The 21,954-nt window shown below is 38.4% G+C and overlaps 1 protein-coding gene across 2 annotated transcripts in view; it reads right to left on the bottom strand.

Annotated features, from left to right (window-relative positions):
- SH3GL2 (SH3 domain containing GRB2 like 2, endophilin A1) overlaps positions 1-21,954 on the bottom strand; it is a 93,876-nt gene that overhangs the window by 9,600 nt on the left and 62,322 nt on the right. Inside the window, exons 2-5 of one of the 2 annotated variants that reach the window (XM_069002083.1) lie at positions 8,812-8,880; positions 6,537-6,609; positions 2,268-2,411; positions 286-419 (exon numbers count right to left, since the gene is read on the bottom strand). In XM_069002083.1, the coding sequence (XP_068858184.1) occupies positions 286-419; positions 2,268-2,411; positions 6,537-6,609; positions 8,812-8,880 (420 nt within the window). Of the gene's footprint in view, positions 1-285; positions 420-2,267; positions 2,412-6,536; positions 6,610-8,811; positions 8,885-21,954 lie in introns of those variants that run through there. The other variant, XM_069002084.1, reaches the window with a different exon arrangement.

Raw genomic sequence — 21,954 nt, 5'->3', positions numbered from 1 at the left:
ATTTTGTGAAATGAGCTTTCAAATGGTAAGATTAGAGTACTGTGTTCATGCCTGCATAAGACTGAAAATTCTACCATCAAAAAATGTTCAAATTTTGATCTTTCCCTTTCTAAACCATCAACAAGAGACACAGAATTGAAATGTAAAATTCAAGCCAAAAGAGACAAAAATCAGGTCTCTTCAAACCTGAGTGCCCCATTTTAAACTACACAACTAACAACAATTCTGAATATATAGACAGTCCACACATTTGGCATTATTAAAATACTGCATTGATGGAAATACCTGTATTTCTCTCAGATCTTTGTCATGGAGATTCTGAAGTGGGTCAATGAAGTTTTGCTTTACTTCCATGTCTAAAGAGTCCTTGACTTCAGAAAGCTCCTTCATAGCTTCTCCCACATCAACAAGTGCTGGTCCTGAAAGAAAAGATGCAGTTTACCTCAAATTAACCTAGTTTTGAATCACCATAGAATGAAGCTGACTCATGGAAACTTCAGGGAAACTTCAGCTAGTATTTCATTTTAAGTCTCAAGTTTAGGAAAGAAACAGAGGATGATGCGCTATGTGAAAGAGCAATATAGATTTTACACCACTGCAGCCACCAGAGTTCATGGCTTGTAATACAGCTGAATTTGTGGTTCCATGCTGTGTCAAGACAGCTTCCTCCACATCCCTTGTTGTCCATTTATTCCTTACTCTGTTGAAACAGACATGCTGGAAGAGATTTAACTGTATTTTCTCAGTGGTACCATCACTACATTGCATTTAAAAATAGTTTTAATTCAAGCCTAAGTCTCCCCATTTCTATCAGTGAGACTGGTGAGAGTATCAAATGTAAAAATTCTTAACAATTTCACAGATTTTTTTTTTTAATGAAAGGTTTTTTGGATGAGACTATAGACTTCATAGTATTACTACATTTGGGACGTCTACTACATAGACTACTCAAGTGTAGGTGCATGAAGCTCATAAACTTCAATAACCCTAATCAGCTGCCTTTTGAGATTTCCTCCAGGATTAACTTGAGGGCCACAAAAATTACCATTCTGTTTTACTTCTGCTGCATAAGAAGAAAAGCAAGAAGCTCAAACATACCCTCTTGGTTTGAGGTATAGGTTAGGGATAAAAAAAATCCACTTTGAAGTAGTACGAAGGGTCTGAAAACCAAAAGAGCTTTGTCTCCCAAGCAGTGAATGCCAGCAATGCACTGTGAAATGAGAGAGCCTTCCAGATTTGGACAAAGACTGACAAATAGCCATAATAGCTGCTATTAGTTAAGAATGTGAAAATAATTGCTGTATCTATTCTGCTGCATGTTAGTGCACTATCACAGAATATACAGCAATTTGCAGGAACTAGATTATATTAGTTCATTTTCCTTTTAAAAATGTGTTTGAAATTTAGCAAATGAGAGGCAACCCATTAAAAAAAAATCAGTAGTATTTAGCACAAATCAAACTACATCTGTCAAGCTAACTAGTGAATTACATAAAACGAGTAAGAAAGTACTTTTTTCCATTCCAAATGTCAGGAAAACAGTTTTATGATGGTTCAAATAGAGAATAGGAGTTTCACAGTCCCATTTGAGGGTCCTGTGTGCTGTCATGTAGAAATGGCCACAGAGAAGTCCAAACAAGATGGAAAGACAAAGTATGCTGTTGCGAATGTCATCTTTTTTAAACCAGAACTCTACTACTGAACATAGTTTTAAGACTCAGTTTAACATTTGTAACTCAGCTGTAAACTCATTTGGGCTTGGAGGGAGGAGCAATTAACAAATAAGACAGGAGTGTTCACATTGCCTTAAAATGTGGAATTTGGTCAGAAAAAAAGGCCAAAGCCTTTTAAAAATCTCTTAGTTTTCATTCCTTGCTTGCAATGAAGACGATTAACAGTTAGTTTAAGGATTCTGAGAGCAAAGAGGCTTTGTTCTATATATGCATAGACAATAACACAATTTCTGTACATGGATATATTTCAGCCCAACACAGTCACAGTATCACAATTTATGATAGAGAGCTAAAGCCTATCTGGTTATTGGTACAAATGGAAACAATTTGACTTTCATTTATGAGGAAAAATTCTCTGGTCCAAATCTTCAAAAGATACTCAAAACAGGCCTAGACTAAACTTAAGGGAAAAGTCTGATGAAGCAGAACTCTAACGCTTCTTGCAGAAGTTCTTCCTCTTTAATAGTGAAAGCTATATGAAATTTTACTACCATTTTTATTACATTATAATGGAAAAGGAAGTAAACAAGTTACCAAAGTTGCATTCTTCACCAAGTTCTCGGCCAAATTTCAGCATCGCATCTGCCAGCAAGGCTTCTGCTTGAGGGTAGCCTGGTCCCTTTTCCTGGCCTCGAATTTTTGACATAGTGTTGATCATGCTGAGTTTAGCTCTGGAAGCTGAAGAAGGCAAGTGACAGATGTTACAAACATGCAATTGTTTGCCTACACAGGCATAAATGCATTCTTGTGTTTACATTTATCTGAGCGACTTAAAATGTACTTTAAAGACACTACATAGGTTTAGGACAAAGCCCTGTTTTTCATTAGCTCTTTTTAGAGCAAAGGAATGAAATGTTGTTGGTCATTACCATTTTTATTTTGTTGGCAGACTAGAGAGGAGTCTCTGTCTTGAACTTCTAAGTCAAAGCTTCCCTTGAAATGACTTGGACAGAAGTAAGCCCAGGAACACCCCCAAGATAGCATGTTTGACATGTGACAGAGAAAAAAATCTTTAACATATTCCAATTTCTTCTTATCTTAAAATCCCTAGGTACCAGATGGATGCCAGATTGAGCCAGCCTTCCCCTCAAGGGAAAGTCCAGACTAGGTACACTCAAGATTAAACTGTGGTATCCCCCATTTTTTAAATGTTTGAAAGTTTTTCTGTTGTAGAATATTAAAGAAGGCCTATGTCCCCAAACATGATGTGCAGTAACCTTTGCAACACTTTTTGTTTTTTATGGGGATTTAGGGAAATTCCTACTTCAATAAGGTTTTCAATTGTACTTTAGCTTGCATTTTACTTCAGACACACAACTGAAGATCAAAAGAAAGGACACAAATACCATAATTGATGAAAACAAAGACAGCAAACATAAAAGAATTAATTTGTTTGCTGATGTACTTTAGTGAATTTTTGCAACAGCATGTGAATGGCCTGAAGAGAGTGAATTAATTAATGCCATTTGGCTTCAAATTTTGCCAGCTAATTCCTATTGTCAGCAATGTGGACTCAGAGCATGTTTCCTAACTACATTATTGTTTTTGCTACTGGAGGACAGCTATGAATAGCTCTACCTTCCCCCTTGCAAATGCTTGACTTTATAAGGTGCTCTTAAAAGTTAGTATTTCTGTTTACAAAATATTAGTAGTTCACACTGTTGTGCGCTGATTTCATTGGTCAAAATCCAACCCTGCACACATTATTGCAGCAAAACATAGTATTAGCAGACTGGAGTCAACAAATGTTTTTCATATATTTACTGTTAAAAGTGCATATCAAGAGAGAATTCTTGTTGTTGAGTATGTTTGACTTTTGAGTATGTTGACTGTTTGACTTATGTATCTGTTCACACGGAGACAGAGATGGAAACAGACACAGGAAAATCAGGCAAGTATCACAGTACTTTTTTGCCTGAGAAGCAGCTATGAAAGGACAATGTATTTTTAACATTTTTAACATGATTATGTTTTTGTTAGTTTTCCCATTACCCTTGAGTGCCATCAGATTATGCTTTTCAACGTCTGAATTTCTTGATGCCTTCTGTTTCTACCCACTAAAAAACTACAGTCAGCAGACTTGCTGACTGTTCAGTATAAGAAACTGCATTTTAACAAAGTTAAATGTCATTGAAATGATGGTGGGAATAAGAAAATACAGAAGCACAAAGGAAACTAAGGCACAATCAAGATTAGTCAGGGGAACGGAGGCAGCAAGCTGAATTAAATCAGGAACAAATGAGAGTATTTTCAGAAATTAAAGAAAGAAGTGTAAGAGGGAATACAAAAAATGAAGTGGCTATATTTTGGACAGCAAGGTAAGAGTAGAAAGGAAAAGTTAGACAATGAGGCATACTTCTTTTACTGATGTTTCAAAACACCACAGATCCAAGTGATCTGTAGTATCACAGTATTATGCCATCCAAGTGTTTTCCAGGCACATCTTATATATCAAGGAATGTGTGCTACATCCCAACTCCTCTTCTTCCTACCAAACCCAGGTAAACTTCTAATCTTTAAAATACTGCTGTTAAATGGTTTGTTTCCTGTCCATGGCTTGTTTTGTTTTGGTTTTTTTTAAATTAAATTCCCTCCATTTTCCCAATGAAATATTCCTAATTTTTATGAAAGTGAGAAAGAAAATGGGAAATACTGAAAACTGGTATTTTTGGTGACCCATGTAAAAGGTAATATAGTTGTAGGGAGAATTTTAAAAGTGAAAATTTTTTATTTTATTGAACAAATAAATTACAATTCTTCTCACTATAGGGAGCCATTTTCAACTGACATAAAACAATCTAAGATCAGATGAATACTGAAAAGATTTAGTCCTCCTTTCCTCTTACTTGTAGAATGAGTAACATGATCTCATTATATAGGCATGAAAGTAAATCTTCCTCCTGCCTATTATGATTTTAAATTTTTGATTCTACTTGCATGTGCCACAAGCAGATGAAGGGATATGTAGCTAGACTATGAAAACTGTTCTTTCAGGCAGCACTCCAAATTTACACCTGCCTGAAATCACACCCTTAGATACTTGCAGAAATTTTGCTCTCTGCTTTTGCTGTGAGCCTGTTTCACGATTCACAGCAATCATAACCACTCAGCTGTGTCAGGAAGGCAGTCAGAGAAGAACTGAACTCAGTCTACACAGTGTTGCTTAACAGCAGTTTGACAGCAGATAACAATTTTATCACTATCCCCATAATGTTTGCCAATCCTGTTGCTTTTCCTACAGAGTATTTTCTTATGATGAGCAATGAAGCTGTAGACTCAAATCATAGAGACTTTCTATGCTGACATAGAAACTGTTCTAGTCATCATTATTTTCTCTCTATCTGTTCTTGAACTTGTAAATACTACTTCTCCTTTTTAGTTTTTTCAAGCATCATCAAAATATTATCTTCTCTTCTGTGATATAACATAAAAATGTCTCTAATTAATCTTTACCAGCAATAGTCCTTCAGCATACCACACTGGAGTTGAAATATTTCACAGCAGTTCAAATTTATTTTAGCTATTAGGAATAAAATTTCTCAGTGTGAATGAGTGAATTTTGTTTGTAGTTCCATGAAACTCTAAGATACTTATCGTAGATAGAGGGCCTAATTTTCAGGGAAGGGGTCACAGCACCGGCCTGACAGAGTTCAAGAAGTGTTTGTACAACACTCTCAGACACATGGTGTGACTCTTGGGGATGGTGCTGCACAGGGCCAGGAGTCAATAATCCTTGAGGTTCTCTTCCAATTCCGCATATTCTGTGATTTTGTGATTTATCACAAGCTAACTCCATTGACCTTATTAGTGATGCTGGCACTGACTTACACTAGTATCAAAACACTTATGTTCCTAGATCACTACAGAAGTCTCCGTATTATTCAATGTAATGGTTTACTTGTTTATTACAGGTCCAGATCACCCCTCCTTGCAAGAAACCTTTGGCAAAAGAGGAACATGTAATTCTCCATGACCCCAATTGAACATGTTGTTCCATCTCCCCATGGAAAAGACTCATTGGTTTCTATTTTGAGGGTTCAGTTTAGACATGTCTGGTAACACTTGATTTTCTGTCCTTTTCTCCAGTATGACATCAACAGCTCTTTTGCACCATCCCTTTTCTGTAAGAAGGATGGGAAATTGACAGAGGTCCAGAGGAAAAGGAGAAGTTGTATCTCTTCTTGTGCCATGAAGGAAATTGCTTTGGAACTTTGCCTTTTTTACCATGGTCTGCAAGGACTGCCTGGTCCTTTTCCTTCACATGGCGAATGACTGTGAAGGTAAAAGAAAGAGCTGTCTTCTGCAGACACTCCTACCGTGCCTCTCCTGGTCCTCACATGTGGGCTGATTGCAGGGCCTCAGCTGCCCCATGCCCAGGGTGGTGCCTGATGTCAGGGCTGCCCCAGTGGCTCCCAGTCCTGGCTGGAGCCATGGGATGGGCGCTGCCCTGCTGCTCTGGGCAGTCCCCAGCTGTTGCCAGCTTCAGGGGAGGCCCCCAGGCTCACATTGCTGACACGCAGGTTCCCACAAGTAAATGCACCTGGTTGGTGGGCATGTGCTGCCCACTTACCCAAAGTAATAAGACTCAAAAGGAAAACAAGCCTTCCAAAGCCAGTCTCCATTCACCATGACAGCCTAACAGAGGCCTGTACTCATCTCTGTTGTTTACTTCATGGTAACTTCACCAATTTTGTGTCAGCCTTAATTGCACCAGTGAGGATGAGATCTGTCAGACTTTATACTGGTAAAAAAGAGTGTTTTCAAAAAGTGCTGCAAAAATGTAAAAATGTGAAATTAGGTTACCTGGATTTGGCTGAAGATACTCTATTGTCTTTGCCATTATTTCCATAACTGCCCTGCTGGTAACATCCACTTTCTAAAAGGCAGAGGGTTAAAAAAAAGAAACATAAAAGTTAGACAAAAGGAAGAAGTTTTTCTCTCATTTTGGTCTTATAAATTTTTTTAACTCTTCTAGCAATTTTATTTTTATGTACTTCAGAACAGCCCTGGTACCAGAATGGTGATAATACCTGGAAAACTACTAAAGCGTGAGTCCACCATTTCAGTTTATAGCAGATCCATTCTAAAGTAAGGCCATCAATACAGAGTACCTCAGGATGTGTTAGGAATTTGATACATCATACAGCATTATTGATACATTTGATCACTGCACGGTGCTAATTTTTTATATAACCCTGGGTATAAACTTTTTGATAGAACAGTCGCTCACAGCTTTTTGGATAGCTGGCTATCTTTGATCCCCTAATAACTGCCAGAAAGAAAGTAGAAGTCACTCAAAATCAACCAGTAACAATAAAATGGGCTGTTTACCTCTTCCAGAGCAAAGTTGGTAAAATTGGGGTAAGGAAGACTAAATATCACTCAGTTTCCAGTTTCAAGAAACCTATCAGCATGAATGCACTGACCAATTCCCCCTGGCTGATTCCTATATTTAGGATTTTAAAATACTTAGAACTGAATAGCATTACTTTCTTCTACTTTCTTCTGTATTAAGAAGTCTTCCTTTCTCAGGAAGCAGTTCCTATCCACTTCCTAGATGAATGTTGCAAAGTATGCAACTATTCTCACTCTCAGAATCAGGTCTCAAAGAAAAAATGCTGCTTTGGCAGATTGGGGATCCCTGTAATGTCCTGTACTCTGTATTTATGAGGACACATTGCATTTCTCTTCAGGGTAGCTTGCGTCCCACAGAGTGAACTCCTTTACCGTAATGGCAAGTTCCTATTTTAAAAAAGAACACCTGAGATAGGTTGGTTGCATCAAGCTGTCATGATGTCTTTCCTGTTTCCTGTTGTCACTGCCATCTGCCAGGTCTTGCTCTATCTTTTACATAGAGAAGCAGGAGAGGTCTGCCAAACTTGGGTGAATAAGTAGCTGAACTGCCTGGCAGGGAATGCAGAAATAGCTAGGAGGCTGCAGAGGATAGTGGGGGCAAGGGAACAGAAGGCCAGGGACATGCAGAAGGATGGTGTCCATTGCCTGCAGAAAAGCTGGCAGTGGGCACAGGGCCAGGTGGGGAGTGTGGAGGCAACTGGTAAGTTTACACCACTTCTCTCTCAGCTCTCAGTGCTCCTATCTCTTGGGCTGCCAACCCATGCCAAGCATGATATGGGACTCACACCTGGCTGTTGTGATGTCCTGTTTTCCACTCTAAACTTTACATTAGTTTTCTGTATCTTTGTTAACATCTTCCAGTGGGAATGCCTGTACTTGCAACCCATTCAAATGGAAGCTGAGAGGAAGGGGAGAACCCAACTCTGTACTTTCTCTGTAAGAAGCACAAAGGATATGTCCTTTATTTTCCATCCAAGATTTTTTTCCCCACCTCATTATACAAAGGTACAGATAAATAGCTTCTTCTTCTCTTAATCAGAGTTATATATCAGATACACACCTTACAAATCTCACAGCACAAGTTTTTATTACAAGATTTGACAGTACTTTTCAAAGTTGAAGCCTGAAAAAACCCTGCCCCTATTGATCCTTTCAGGTGAAATACTATCACTGCCACACACAGATGTGGCTTTTTTTTCTTTTTTTTTTTCCTCTCCACTAAGATACTCAGCGTTGTCACTGCCAGCCTCACCAAGCAGCCTGTTGGAGGGTTAGCCCCATCCACCTGAAGCATTTGGCCAGTGGAGACTGCCTAACAGGACCTCTGAACCTGTGAATGAATATCCCAGTGCCACTGTCATGCCCAGTGCCTTGATAATCAAGGAGCTGAGAATTACAAGCAGCCTTTGCCACTGAAATGGCCGTATTGTAAACAGACTCAGTTTTCAGAGGTCCTCTGCAATGGTTTAAATACAGCTAATTTGTAGCTGACTTAAGCCTCAATCTCTGAATGTAATATTTGCATTATAGAGTGCCATACATTACATATCCCTTGGTTAGAAAACAAAAAGAAATAGAAAATGGAAAACTCAGTCCTGCTGAATAAAAGCTAAGTATTTCAAAATTCTCTGAGTGACTCAGGGACAAAACCTTTGAAATTCCTCTCCTAGAAAGAAAAAAATGCTTGGTAATAATGAATATATGCATCTGTATTTAGACTTACCCTTTCCATTTCTTTGAAATCATCATCTAGCTTGGTTCCTTCTGCACCTCCTACTTTTTCACTCACTTTCTGCAATTAAAATAAGAACAATAAACAGATTCAGCAACAACTGAAAAATCTAGCTACAACATTTCCTTGTAGAAATGCTAGGATTTTTTCCTGTTAAGTCAGTACAACCATCACACTTATTCCTTCTGAAAAACTTGTTTCAAACACTCTGAAGTTAAACACTCAGAAATAATATATTACTGCTTAAGCCTCAGAGACCCAGTCTTTGACCAAGGATAGAAATCATACCTAAGCACAGAGCAATAAGAAGCTCCCAAGGTCAGGCTCTAGCCATCCAGAACGCAAGAGGCACCCATGCCTGAGAACTCTCAGATACTGACTCAACTCGGAGTAGTAAAAATTAAGAGTTTATATATAAACTTGATAGAGAGAAAGATAGAGAGATTGATTTAAAAACCCCCTGTATTCACACCATGAAAGATCTTGAGTGTTACGTAAATGATATATAAAATACATAACTCACTTATCTAGAAAGAAAGAAAGAAAGAAAGGCAACTCTGGTAGTATGACTTTAGCAAATACTATGGGTTTTTTATAAAATTTCAGTTTGAAAACTAGTTGGAAAATTATATTGTGCTACTGTTTCGTTTCCCTGATACAATGTAATACATTGAACTATGTTTCCCTTTACAGTCAGTAATATTGACAATAACAGACTTGTTATTGCTTGCTATGCAGGAACATTAAAAATGGATTTAGCAATTACATTGTCAGTCACAAAGTCCTTTAGTGGTATAATCCTTCAACTAAGTCAGGTGCACATGATCCAGTGAATATACTAATCTTTCACTGGGATGGTGGAACTTGTCATAAGAAATTAATCAGGTATATGAGTTATTAACTACTGATTTCAGTGAAGTGACTCCAGCAATAAACAAAAAGAAAGAAAAATTGCACTTTCCCCCTCTTGGTTTTAACCACTGTGATAAGTCTTTCATAGTATTTTTTAGTATAAAGAGGAGGAATACCACCAGTCGCTCACATGCAATTAGTAAAATCCAGACATCTGAATAATTTTAAATTCACTCCAGTTCACTACAACAAAACTGCAAGTGCATCATGGCCAAGCACTTACTAATGCAGGCTGTAATTATCTATGCAATAGGAAATAGCTATCAGCTCTGTTTGTTTTCTCACAAATTAGTAGGCGAAATGGTGCATTAATGAAACAACAATACTATGGAAAAACCAAGGAACTGTATTTCTCCCTTCTTTCCTGTGCAAAAGAGATGTGCAAAACCGTATAGACACCCTTTTATCAATAACTTGAACACAAATGAATTTTTGTGGTCTGTATTACTAAATTGTGCCTTACAGAGATGACTGAAGTGCCACAAAATAATCAAACACAGTACTGCTAGGAGTAGTGGACAAGGGTAGTCTCAGTGTCCTAAAAGTTTGTATTCATTTTTAGTTTCATGAATGAATCTTCTGCAAATGGATATCCTTCCACAGATAATACAGCTATATCAACAAAGGAGCTTCCTACCATAAAGATTTCAGATCTCTGAGAATAACAGTATGCTAATATGCTAGCACTTAAATATGTAAGATAAATTTTAATACTTGTAGTTCAACTCTAAGGATGCAAAGGTAATTAAACTCCCAGCCCTTTTTGGCTGTAGCTCTACATTTCATCATTTTGAAATATTTTCATAGTTGATGAGGATTTGCAAAGACATGGCTTATTATCCCCACAGATACCTTAAACATCCTAATTCACATCTATAAATGATAGCAATTGCTCCTTTCTTTCATATTCATCACTACTCTAGCTGAGGAATGTATGACACTCTTAAAAGCACAACCCTACAATTGCTGGAGTGGTTACTGCAAAGTCAAAAAGACAGGTCATCCCTCTCTTCTAAACTTGCTTTCAGGTTTTGGTCACCTTGTCAGTATTAGGCTCACAATTACTATCAAGAATCATTTGTTTAAGGTGTACTTGTTGTTAAGATGTACTAAGCAGAAAATTAATTTATAAAGCTCTATGTCAAGTACTGTTACAAACAAGGGTGAGCCAAAAGAGAGAGAGATGAACTGTTAAGCCTTCAGCCCCTCTGGGGCTGGGAGTCTCTTCTCTCAGGGTAGTTACATCACAGGCCCTCAAGGAACTGTGTTCACCTCCATTAGCCAGACAAACCTCTGGTTTGGAAAAACACTGACAGACATCAGGAAAAAAACAGCTGAACCAAAGTTACACTTAAAAATTGAAATACCATTTGGTTTTGATTTTTTTTTCCTTGAAGACCACCGTCACTCAAGCAGTCAGAGAGAAGAACTCAAATTAAGAATTCAAATGTAAGGATAAAAAAGTGAAACCCTCAACTGTTCTTGCCCCTTGGGGCAGAAGGGTAAGATCTGATCGAAAGAGGGTGTCTTGGGGTGACTTGATGTTGTATTCCCTATTTCTGCACTATGCCCAGAAATTAGTATACATGCCTTTCTGTGCCTTTTAACTGAGCCTGAGAGCGGAGAGAGAAAAGTGTACTTTTTCAAAGTGGTTTGTTTTCATGTTCCGAGGACACAGAGATAAAACCTGTCTGCTTCTGCAGAGCAAGGGTGGGGAAGCAGCCTGCTTGCTTTCCAGCCAGCTTTCAGCCAGTTTTTCAGCTCCTTTTCAACAAAAGTTGAACTTTTGTTTTCCTGGGACTTTGTTTTTTTTCCTTTTTTTCTCTGCTGGACTGTTTCAACATCACAATACATTGGGAGGAATTTCTACCAAGGCCTTGGCCCTGGAGGTGGGCCCACCGCCCCATCCCAGCTCCAAGGAGGGGGATAGAGAGAGACTACGGAAGGACTCTGAAATTTTCCCAGGTTTTTCTCTCCACAGCAAGACATTATATTATTTAGCATTATTTTTGTTTTCCTGTGTGTTTGTTAAATAAATAGTTTTTCTCTCTTTCACTTTCTTTTGAGGAAAATTCAATTTTTCCCAAACCTGGTGGGGGAGCAGTGGTTTGTGGCCTGCTTCTCTCAGAGGATATATTTCTAAGTTTGGCCAAACCAGTACAGAGGGTATCACCACCTTTTCAAGGCCATAATCAAAAGAGATCAGGTGGAACCTTTGGGCCTGAAAAAGGCATTTGCAATAGGGCCCACATCTATGCCATTCTAGTAGTATTGACTAAATTTAGACATATTTTTCAGTCTGTTTATATTCATCCTCCAAATCAACTGTTAAAGCATTTCACTAAGGCTACCACTCCATCAATACCTAAGATTGTCAGATTTGATTATTGTAGGTCATGAAACCATGCCAGCTTCTATCAGCTCAGGATCTGCTCTTGTGCCAAAAATTTCAGAAGCTCTCAGGAACATTGTCTGCTAACAGCTACAGCTACCCAGAAACTAAGTCTCCCTCGCTACATCATTTCAAGGTTTCAACATTTTGGTTCTTGCTTTACAACAGATTTAAAATTAATCTTTTTAAGGAAGGAGTGGATATTCTGAAAATACTTTTATGAATCAAGAATATACAGACTTCTTCTACCCCTAAAAATGTCATGTTTTACTGTTGGGATCTTCATACCTTATTTCACTGAAAACCAGTGCTATATAGTTCCTTAGAGCAAATCCCAGTTTTATAAAGATCCTATTCCCACCCGGGCAGAATATGAATTTGACATCTGCTGGTCAGCATGGTTTCAGCAGGAACAAAAAAATTTGGCCTGTTTCCTACAATTAGAGGAAAAAAACATTTTTTTTCTTTTCCCCATCAGTTAATATTAAAAACACAGATTTGAGTAAATGTTCGCAGGAGCTGGAACATAAGCCATTGTAAGAGGAATAAGGTTTGGTAGATGATATCATGTGAAAAACAAAACTTGTAAGCCATTTGTACCATTTTTCATATATTTGTGCAAATAACCCTTTTTTTTTGTTGGTGTGTTGCCGTGTTATGATGCAGCATGTCAAAGGACAAAAGAATGCTTGTGCAGTCACTATGAATATCTTGAAAATTCCAGTTACCTTTTAGAGAATACACTGATGATCACTTACACAATGCCTCATACTGCAGTCCTCTAAAGATGTGACTCTGATGCTGTCATCTCTCACGACTCACAAGATGTTAATACAAATCAAACGCATTAAACATCTATTCCAGAACACTGCATTGTACCAGAGTTCTGAACAATTCACAGGTCAAACAATTGTGATCAGAAATCCCTGCAGAGTATGATATGACACTACCCAGATTTGAAAATGCAGTAAGATCAGCATTAAAATACACTAGTTGCCACCTGAGTTTACAGCTTGATGAATTTAATAACATACTAGTTTGGCAGCATGTATAGATAGCAGCTTTGTTTCTATACAGGAGTAGAAAAACTGCTTTTAATAGATTACCAACACAATACACTGCCCTTTCCTATGATGCCAATTGAATGCCCTGTTTGCAAGGCGGTGATACCACAGTAAGTCCGAAAAGTAACAGTCTCCTTATTGCATGCATTCCTAACTCCAAATACGTATCCATGCCACATACCTTCTATTCCTCAAAGGAAGGCTTAGTCCTATCAAATTGTCACACAGTGGACAGGGTGGTAGAAGGAAAATTTTTATTAATATGAAAGCTATGGGAAGGAGTAATGAATGAAGTTACAAATTCAGAATGGAGAAAAATAATGCTTTCCGTTGTTCATGCTCATTAAATTCAAGTCACCCTGTTGATTTCTCATTCCTGATTGCTCAGTATTTCTTCCACAGGTTTCTAAAGTTCTTCCATGCCATTTTTGCCATTTTGAATTTTTTCTGTCACAATAAGGAAGCACAGTGACAGCATTATCTTAAGGTTTGTTAAGGATTTTCAGAAAGGCTCTAAAATGCTGTGATGCTTTGTGAGCTTTTCAAACACAAGGAAGATATAGCTGACTTTCAAAAGGAAGTATTTTAATGGGAAGAGGTCTGTGTATATATGGTAAAGATTTGCCAACATTGCAAGCTTTTCAGAAGAAAACATTTGAAAAGGAACATTTTTATTTAAAAAAACCCCCACAGTCTCGAACCAAAACTTTTTTTTATTCTATCGCTTCACACACTAGAGTAAGAAAAAACCTGCCACTTGCAGGCTAATTTTTGTGTCTGGATAATCCTGCATTGTTTTGCATTTATGGTATCAGAATTTATTACCATGGAAAACATGTGACATCTGCAATTTAGATTTATGATCATGACCCTAGTTCTCTGTAGCTTATGAAACATCTTGTGGCAAACCACATTCTCAGCAATAACAGTCAGCAAGAGAGGAGCTCTTCTGCTTATTCAGATAAATTAGAATAGAAACTATAAGAAAAACCGACCACAAAAGCATGTGTAAATTAGCTGCATTTTAAGAGTTCTTCTTTTTCAATTGGCATCAAAATATAGAATAAAAGAAGGAGTTTTCCAGATTAATATGGAGATACCTTATCTCGGAAACATTAAGAGGCTGAAGAAAACATCAGTGTTGATTCACAGCACCTTATCATGTACTGAAAAGGATTTCAGCTGATGTAGAGTGATCTTGCTCAATTTTTCCAGAATAACCATCTAGATGAGGGTAGTCCTCATTTACAAGCCAAATGATCCAGTATCATTAGTTTTGGAAAACTTCAGGAAACTCAACATATGTGATAAATCTCACAAGAGCCAGAAGTGTGTGATAAGCCTTACATTCACACTGTTTTTATTTGTTAAAGTGAGCAAACCCCACACTTCCATTAAATACAACAGATTTCACAAGGAAAGCTTATCACACTCAATGATGCATTTAAAATTATTTTAATTTTATTGTATTTTTCTTTTAAATATGTAAGAAATTTGTGAAAAATAGAGACTGTCAACAGAATACATGAGAATACAAAAAAGCCACTTCACTAGTAAAATGAAAATAGGATCCAAATTTTACATACATTTAAGTTACAGCAAAGTCCATTTCATTAGTAAATTCATCTTCTTCAGCTGTACAGCCACAATGGCAGGCCACCATGCCAGCTGGAGCTCAGCAGCAGAAGATCCTCGCCTTACAGAACTGCTGCTCTGTAAGGAGCACACTGATACCACTCCTATCACAGAAGCTGTAATGGGTGATGAAGACAGTGTGATCTTTCAAGTAAAAAAACCTAGAGATCTAAGAATCTCCAGAGAACTTAATTTTTATCTCTTGTTTTCATTGAGACTTTGATGAGGCTTTGCTTTCTCCTTGGCAAAAGGAAGACATGCTCTTGCAAAGCACATGGGAAAATGGTTAGCATTAATTTGCACCTGGTACTGCTTGCCATCAGCAGCATATCTAACAGAAATGTTCGTGATGTATTTTAGGTATGCATCTGCCAGACAAGCCTGAGATTATCTTTCTTTTTCCCTTCTGTCACTCAGTAGATATATTTAATCAGGGAATAATATAGTCTGTCCCCTAATGACATTGAAATCACTTTCTTCCAGCTAGAAATCTTTGTTTGCTTGCCTGTTCCACCACAACACCAAACTAGCCACAGGCTGGCTAGCTTTATTCACCCTTAAAAGTTCCCTTGACTCTGCTGTTGGATTCAGAGTGTGAACAATAAAGTCCACTATTCAAAGACCAGGAAGTAAACTGAATTTTGGAAACTCAAGCAGGGAAGGCTACGACTGGACTCTAAAAGGCTTGCCTTCTTCTCTCACAAAGCATCTTCTAAATACCCTTTATATATATACAATAGCTTGGCCTTGCTAGTCCTCACAGCTGCTAGTAGTAGGGCCCACAGCCCTGTTTATTAGTTCCACTAGCAGTCTGAAGGCAGGTCACAAAGCCAGGGAAACTGGCTATAGATGTGACATACGTAAGACACAGGAACTGTCAGTGTGAAAGACAAGCCATTGCTAAAGCCTGTCAACCATGAATGAAACTCTTTGTGGGATAAGCTCTCCAGTAATGCCAGTGTGGAGCAAAAGCAAAATATCTCAGTGGAATGATTTCTCCTCAAGAAGGATACATAAAGGTCAGGATCCCAACCTCAGCATCATTACATGGTAAGAAATATGCATTGTGAACCTGCCCCATGTTCTTACTCTTTTCACTTAGATTCAATCCCTTTTTTTTTTTATCTTCAGCTAGAGTTGTCAAAGGGGAGGGAAGAGGGTGGCTGGAACAATCTGTTCTTCAGTTTGATCTAGCCTTTTGCTTTGTACCTACTACCAAGGCCCATGCTGCAGGATTTCTGCAACTCCAGCAATACAGGGAAAGTCATTCACATTCAGCACTAGCGCACAATATGAAAGTATGCCGCAGGCCTCTGCACTGACAGGAGATACTGCAGAGTCTCTGCTGCTATGCTGCTGCATTACACCGGAGGCTGTCCTCTGGTGAGTGAAATAAAGCTGGGTGAGGGCAGGGAAGGCACTGCTGAAGAAGCACTGGTGTAGTACTGCCCTGTGCTGCATCTCCGTAAGGGAAGTCCCTGTCTAGAGGCACCCACCATGACAGATGAGGAAGGCACTACCCTCCGGCCGACAAAAATTGAAATAAATGTTATGCATGCTAGTCACAGAAGTGGCCTGATAGCTGAGACATGGCAATGTATCCATGATAACAGAATTAATTTCATGCATTTAAACTTATTATTGAAGTCTCTCCTGTTTACCAAACACACACTACAGGAGGCTGGCTCTCTGCAAAGTTTAAGTTCAGCCAGAAAGCTGGTCACAACTCCAGCACCTCTGAAGTTTAGAGTGGCCTTGGGAGCTGACAAAGAGAAGCTGGCAGAAGCTCAAAAGCTGACAGAGAGCTGAAGACAGTCAGAACACTGTGTGCTTTTTTTCAACGCTCTCTGTCCCCAGCAGGACACCAGTACGAGAAAAAGAAGTTGGTATTAAAAAGGTGGCTGTGCTGGCTGGAAGACATGCCAATCTCTGTTTTTTTGCAGTACAGAAAAGGAGCAGAGAATCTATTCCTATATGGCATCTCTGCTTCTGATGACAACAGTACCATGATTCGATCAGTCTCTATAGTGAGCCTGTGGATAAAAAAATGCCCACAAGATTTACTTCTGTGCAAAGGGATCTGGATTCAGACCCACATTTCTTACAAGTTCACCACACAGCAGTAGTGGGAGCCCTGCCCTATACTGCAGTGCCACAGAGTAAGAAGACATCTGTGCAGTGTTTCTGAGTGCCAAAAAAATTTGGTAGCTGCCTGTTCCTTTAATGTAAGCAGCTCATTCAGCTGTGTGGTGATAAGGAAATTCTGAGAGTGGCAAAACTAATCCAAAACCACTAAAAATTTCTGGATTTCTCAGGTTTCTTTCCTAGAAAGGTGCACAGCACCAGCTTTTTCATCTGGAATGTTACCAGTTGCCAGCTCCTGACCTATCATGCTATTATCATGAATAAATATCGGGTTTGTATTTGAAAGAGTGTACACCATAAAATGACATATTCATTCAAACTTCCATACCTCTCTCATGTCTCCAAAGCAATTTTTATGAGGCTTTCAAAGGCAGCTGCTTCCTCTAGGTAGGTAGAATTGTAGCTATGAATTTTGTTGCTGTACTTTAAGGCAGATGAATTGCATGTGTACAATATGACAATATATGGAGTGGAAAAAGAGACAAAGAGAACACAGACCAGGTATCCATCCAGCTAGCATCCTAATCTAGAGCATGTTTATGGATCATGATCCATCTTAGCTCAACTACACACATTAACATGTTTGCTTCATCCATGCGGCTTCTAAATTCAGCAGAAACTATGATCTCCATCCCACTGCTCCACTTGGCACATGCCTACCTTACCACGTAGCAGATCCAATCCAGGCACAGGTGACAGGAAGTTTAAACCATCCCATGGTTTCTGAAACTATGTCACCAGACCGCTTGTCCTCACCTACTCCATTTCAGCACAAAACTGTTCTTCCTGCAGCAGTGGCTTAAGATGCCAGCTGGGAGGCTGAGCTCATGCTCACTCCTCATGAATAATGTTTAGTCTTGGCTACTGACTTACATGTGCTAGACATCAACTTTGAAAAACACTGGAGTATTTCACAGCAGTGAAAAACAGTCATAGCAGGTAAAGAGTGCTAGGGCACAATCTACAGCTTGCTAAGATCTCCACAATAAAGAGCCCAAATATTTGATCAGCATTATGTAAGCAGTGATGCAACAATATTGATTGGTAAAGCAGACTCTACTACACATGATTTTGTTAGGCAAATCAACTGCTCATTTTTACAGAGCATTAAAGCTTTGGGGGTGTTGTAATTTTTCTCTCAATACAGGAATTAATTAAAGTCTAGCAGAAATAAATAGGGCATAATCTGGCCAAAAAAAAAAAAAAAAAAAAAACAAACCAACAAAAAACCCCAAGAGAAAGGCAAAATAACAGCAGGAGAAATTTACAGCAACTAAATTCCATTTAGGACATAGTTTACACCTCTACCTAAGATATATTAGTCTACATGCCTTCTGCTGGGTGAGAGTCAGCCTAGTCTTTAACATCTGGAAATGTGAGAATGCAAGGAACATTCAGAAGCTGCTAGAGGATAAGAGAACAAACCATGGCTTAAATATGATTCATCAATTTAGCAGCTGTACAAACTGTGCTATTGTGAAGTTGCTCTTGCTACATTTGAAAAAGTGTTTGCTGGAAACTGTCACTGAATTAATTGTTATCTGTCTAAGAGAAGACATTAAAATAAGTTTGTGAGGAAAAACCTGTCTGTAAGCTGTTGCTAGTACTGACATACGTTTTATTTCTGGTTTTCCTACTGCTACTTCATCTAAAAGGCAGTCTACACAGCACAGCAAAGTGCCAGTCCAAACTATTTTCTTATGCTGTTGGCAGTGTTGATAGCTTATTAACTACGTACAGAGCAAGCCAAACCCATCCAACACTTCCAGTTTGATAGCAGCACATTTAGAAATTGTTGAAATCTGCTTAGGCTTTAACTTCTTTTACATAAGCACTATATAAATTAAACCAAATGCCTTCCCTTTAAACTGATGTCCTGTGTCTCAACTCACCATGTAAGAGCAGTATATCCCAAAGCCTGTTCTCAGGAGCTGAAGAGCACTGCAATACAACAGTAATGCTCTCTCAGCCACTGGGCATTTCTGGGGTGACCTGCTTAATGGACTGAAATGCTGGCATGCCTTTTTGTGCTTCTGAGAGGTATGCAAGAGAAAAAGAAGAGAAGGGGGACTGAACGAGTTATGACTGGATGAAACATACTCAGATATAAGAAGAAAATGACTGGAGGCACCACTTAGCCTGACACTGTATTGTGTTATGAGCTCGCTACACAGAGCAGAGGCAGTTTTTCTTCTGCAGCTGCAGCAAGGTGAGCAGACGGTTTCTGTCAGAATCCCTGGCATCGAGGAAGAGAGTCCCTTCCTACTAAGATGAAGGCATAGCCACAGCCTTAGGGATTAATATTTAAATTTGAAGATGATAATTTTCCTCCTTTCAACACTGTGTGTATCAGCTACCAATGATAAAGGTCATTTTAAAATGTAAGGAAACAAAACCTGCATGAACAAACAAGAGACCCGCCAGAAGCACCTCTGACATTCAGGCAGCTACACAAACATATTTGCATTAAGCAAAAGCAGAGCTGAGCCTGCTGCTCTCTGATAGGTACTGCTATCTAAGAGGTACCAAAGAAATTAGAAAAATGACCATAAAATCCCCCTGAAAATAAGTGATACAACAGGATTGATCTCACTGACTGGCTCATGACTATGGTCGCATCTGATCATAATGCAACATGGATCAACACAACAAACTCTGCCTTAGTTGCAGTAATGAGTCTATGGTTCTAGCTCGTATTCAAGATACTGATGCTCTAAGGAGGCTCCTGTGACAAAGGAAAATGAGAACCTTTCAGTAAGTTTTTTATTTACAAAGCAGTGTCTTACTACTAGAAGGGATATACAGATTTTTGAGAGATAAAATGAAAAAGGCATTTTTGCTAATGTTAGCTCACAATTTGTTTGATGAAATACAGATAAAAATGTGATTTTAAAAAAAGAACGGCGTAGAAAAATCCCCAAACAACAGAGGACACAGGTCCTTGGTCAAAGGGCCTGCAGCCAGCTCAAAACTTGTAAAATTTACACCTTTGAATACCTCAAAATATTTGCAGTCTTCTACAATCAGTCTTTCAGTCTTACATAGCAGTCAAACTTCTGAGCCATTGTGGATCTATTTATATACATACTGAAGCTTCACAGAAAAGAAGAATGTTCCTCTTCATGTACAAATTCACTTGCTTTCTTCTGCCTTTTCCCTGTAACTTTAACAGTATATGAGAATAAACTATGGCAGTTTATGAAGTCTTCAAGACCTGGCTGTGCAGGCTCATTAAAAATGAGGACTTTGAATTTTAAAAAGTGATTTAGAAGATGCAAAAGTGGAAATGCTTACACTTCTTAACTTTTACAAAAATATGAGAAGTGACAACAGATTCTTCCCTGAATTGCCTTCTGACAGTTAATCCATTTTTATGTCCACTCCCTGCCCTCAGTGTTTGGAAGTCCATAATTCATAATAAAAGTGTTTTTAAACTCCCTAATTGAAAGTGTTCTTAAACTCCATAAGCCCATGCAGGAAACAAAACAGGCAAAGTAGATTCCAATGTGCACATGCACGCATAAATAGATTGCTTTCAGAGTTGATATAAAATAAGTCTGAAAAATACTGATGTCTTCATAAAAAATAAAGGTAAGATTTTATAAATGCTGCCATTTCATCCTTCCTAAACCATACCAGAGGCACATTCATCTGAAAAATGGGCAATCACCTCTTAGACAGCACACTCTGAATAAAACCATACCTACATAAAGAAGGCAATATTCACAACTAAGAGTACAGAAATGTAGACGTGGATATATACTACTTGGTGCTAAAACCCCACCTGATTCTTTCAGCATGTTAATGCAGAGGAAGAGGTATCCTAAGCATCTTTCTTTGTAGAAAGACTGCTGCATATTCATGTCAATTTAAGTTACACAGCAATAGTTTAATCCTGTCTCATCCCATTTAGAAAGACGACATCTGTCTTTAACAGACTTGTAAAGGCAGTCCTTATAGCCCATGCCCATGGACTCTGCCTCCACATCTACAGCCATCTCCCTGACACCTATTTTCTCCATTTTGTAGTATACAGCTGACATAAGACACATCATACAGTCCTTGACACATGCATGGAGACTTTACAGCTTCTGTAAAAGACACGGAAGTTACCATCTGCTACCTGCAAAAGAGTATTGCCTGGCAGAAGAAGAGAGGGCATGTGAAAAAAGCAAGGAAACCAGAGCATAAAGGAGACAGGCCCTTCAGTTGGTGTAGCACACGTGAATCAGCTTCCATTTCATGACACAAGTAATTCTTACAGATGCTCTATGCTGCCCTATCAGTGCAAGATTCATTTCTTCTTCTTCTTTCATCTGTTTTCTTAAAAACACATACACTGTGTTGCCAGGCATTGATCTGCTTTGTTCCAGGTTCTATCCCAAAGGTACTACATTTCAACAAAAGGTATCTTTGTACTTTCCAGAATGAGATAAAAGGGACATGCAAAATAAAGCTCTGAAATGCATAGAATTCCTCTTCCATTTGAAATAACCTAATGAGAAATATTTTAGAAGACACTCACTTTACACTAGAGGGAAAAGTAGAACTTTTTCTTCCCTCCATCCTCTCCATGTTTTCCATACTGGCAAGTATTAAAATAAGTCTTGAATTTTAGGATGAAAACACGTTGCAGTCTGCATGGGATATTAAAGCATGTATGATCCTTTATGTTAATCTGCTAATTAAATTTAGTACAACATATATGTTCAATATTAAATTTACCACTTAACTTTTAATATGAAACTTATTCTGTGGTGATGTAAAAGCAAAAATTAACAAAAATGCAGACCAGATGAGGTTTAAAATGTCAAAATTTAAACATAACAACCACAAATGAAAATACAGCAGTAGCCTCTTAATGAATGAGATTAATTAGCCTAATTATCCATGTGTTCAGAGCTACTGTCCATTTTGCAGACAATTAACATGTTCATTTCACCCAAACAGTTTTATCTTGGGGACGTGAGAGGAAGAATAAGTTGG

Source organism: Aphelocoma coerulescens (assembly GCF_041296385.1).
Source record: "Aphelocoma coerulescens isolate FSJ_1873_10779 chromosome Z unlocalized genomic scaffold, UR_Acoe_1.0 ChrZ, whole genome shotgun sequence".
Taxonomy (NCBI): domain Eukaryota; kingdom Metazoa; phylum Chordata; class Aves; order Passeriformes; family Corvidae; genus Aphelocoma; species Aphelocoma coerulescens.
The sequence above is the reverse complement of the archived record's forward strand: the minus strand, read 5'-3'. Positions and strand labels throughout refer to the sequence as shown.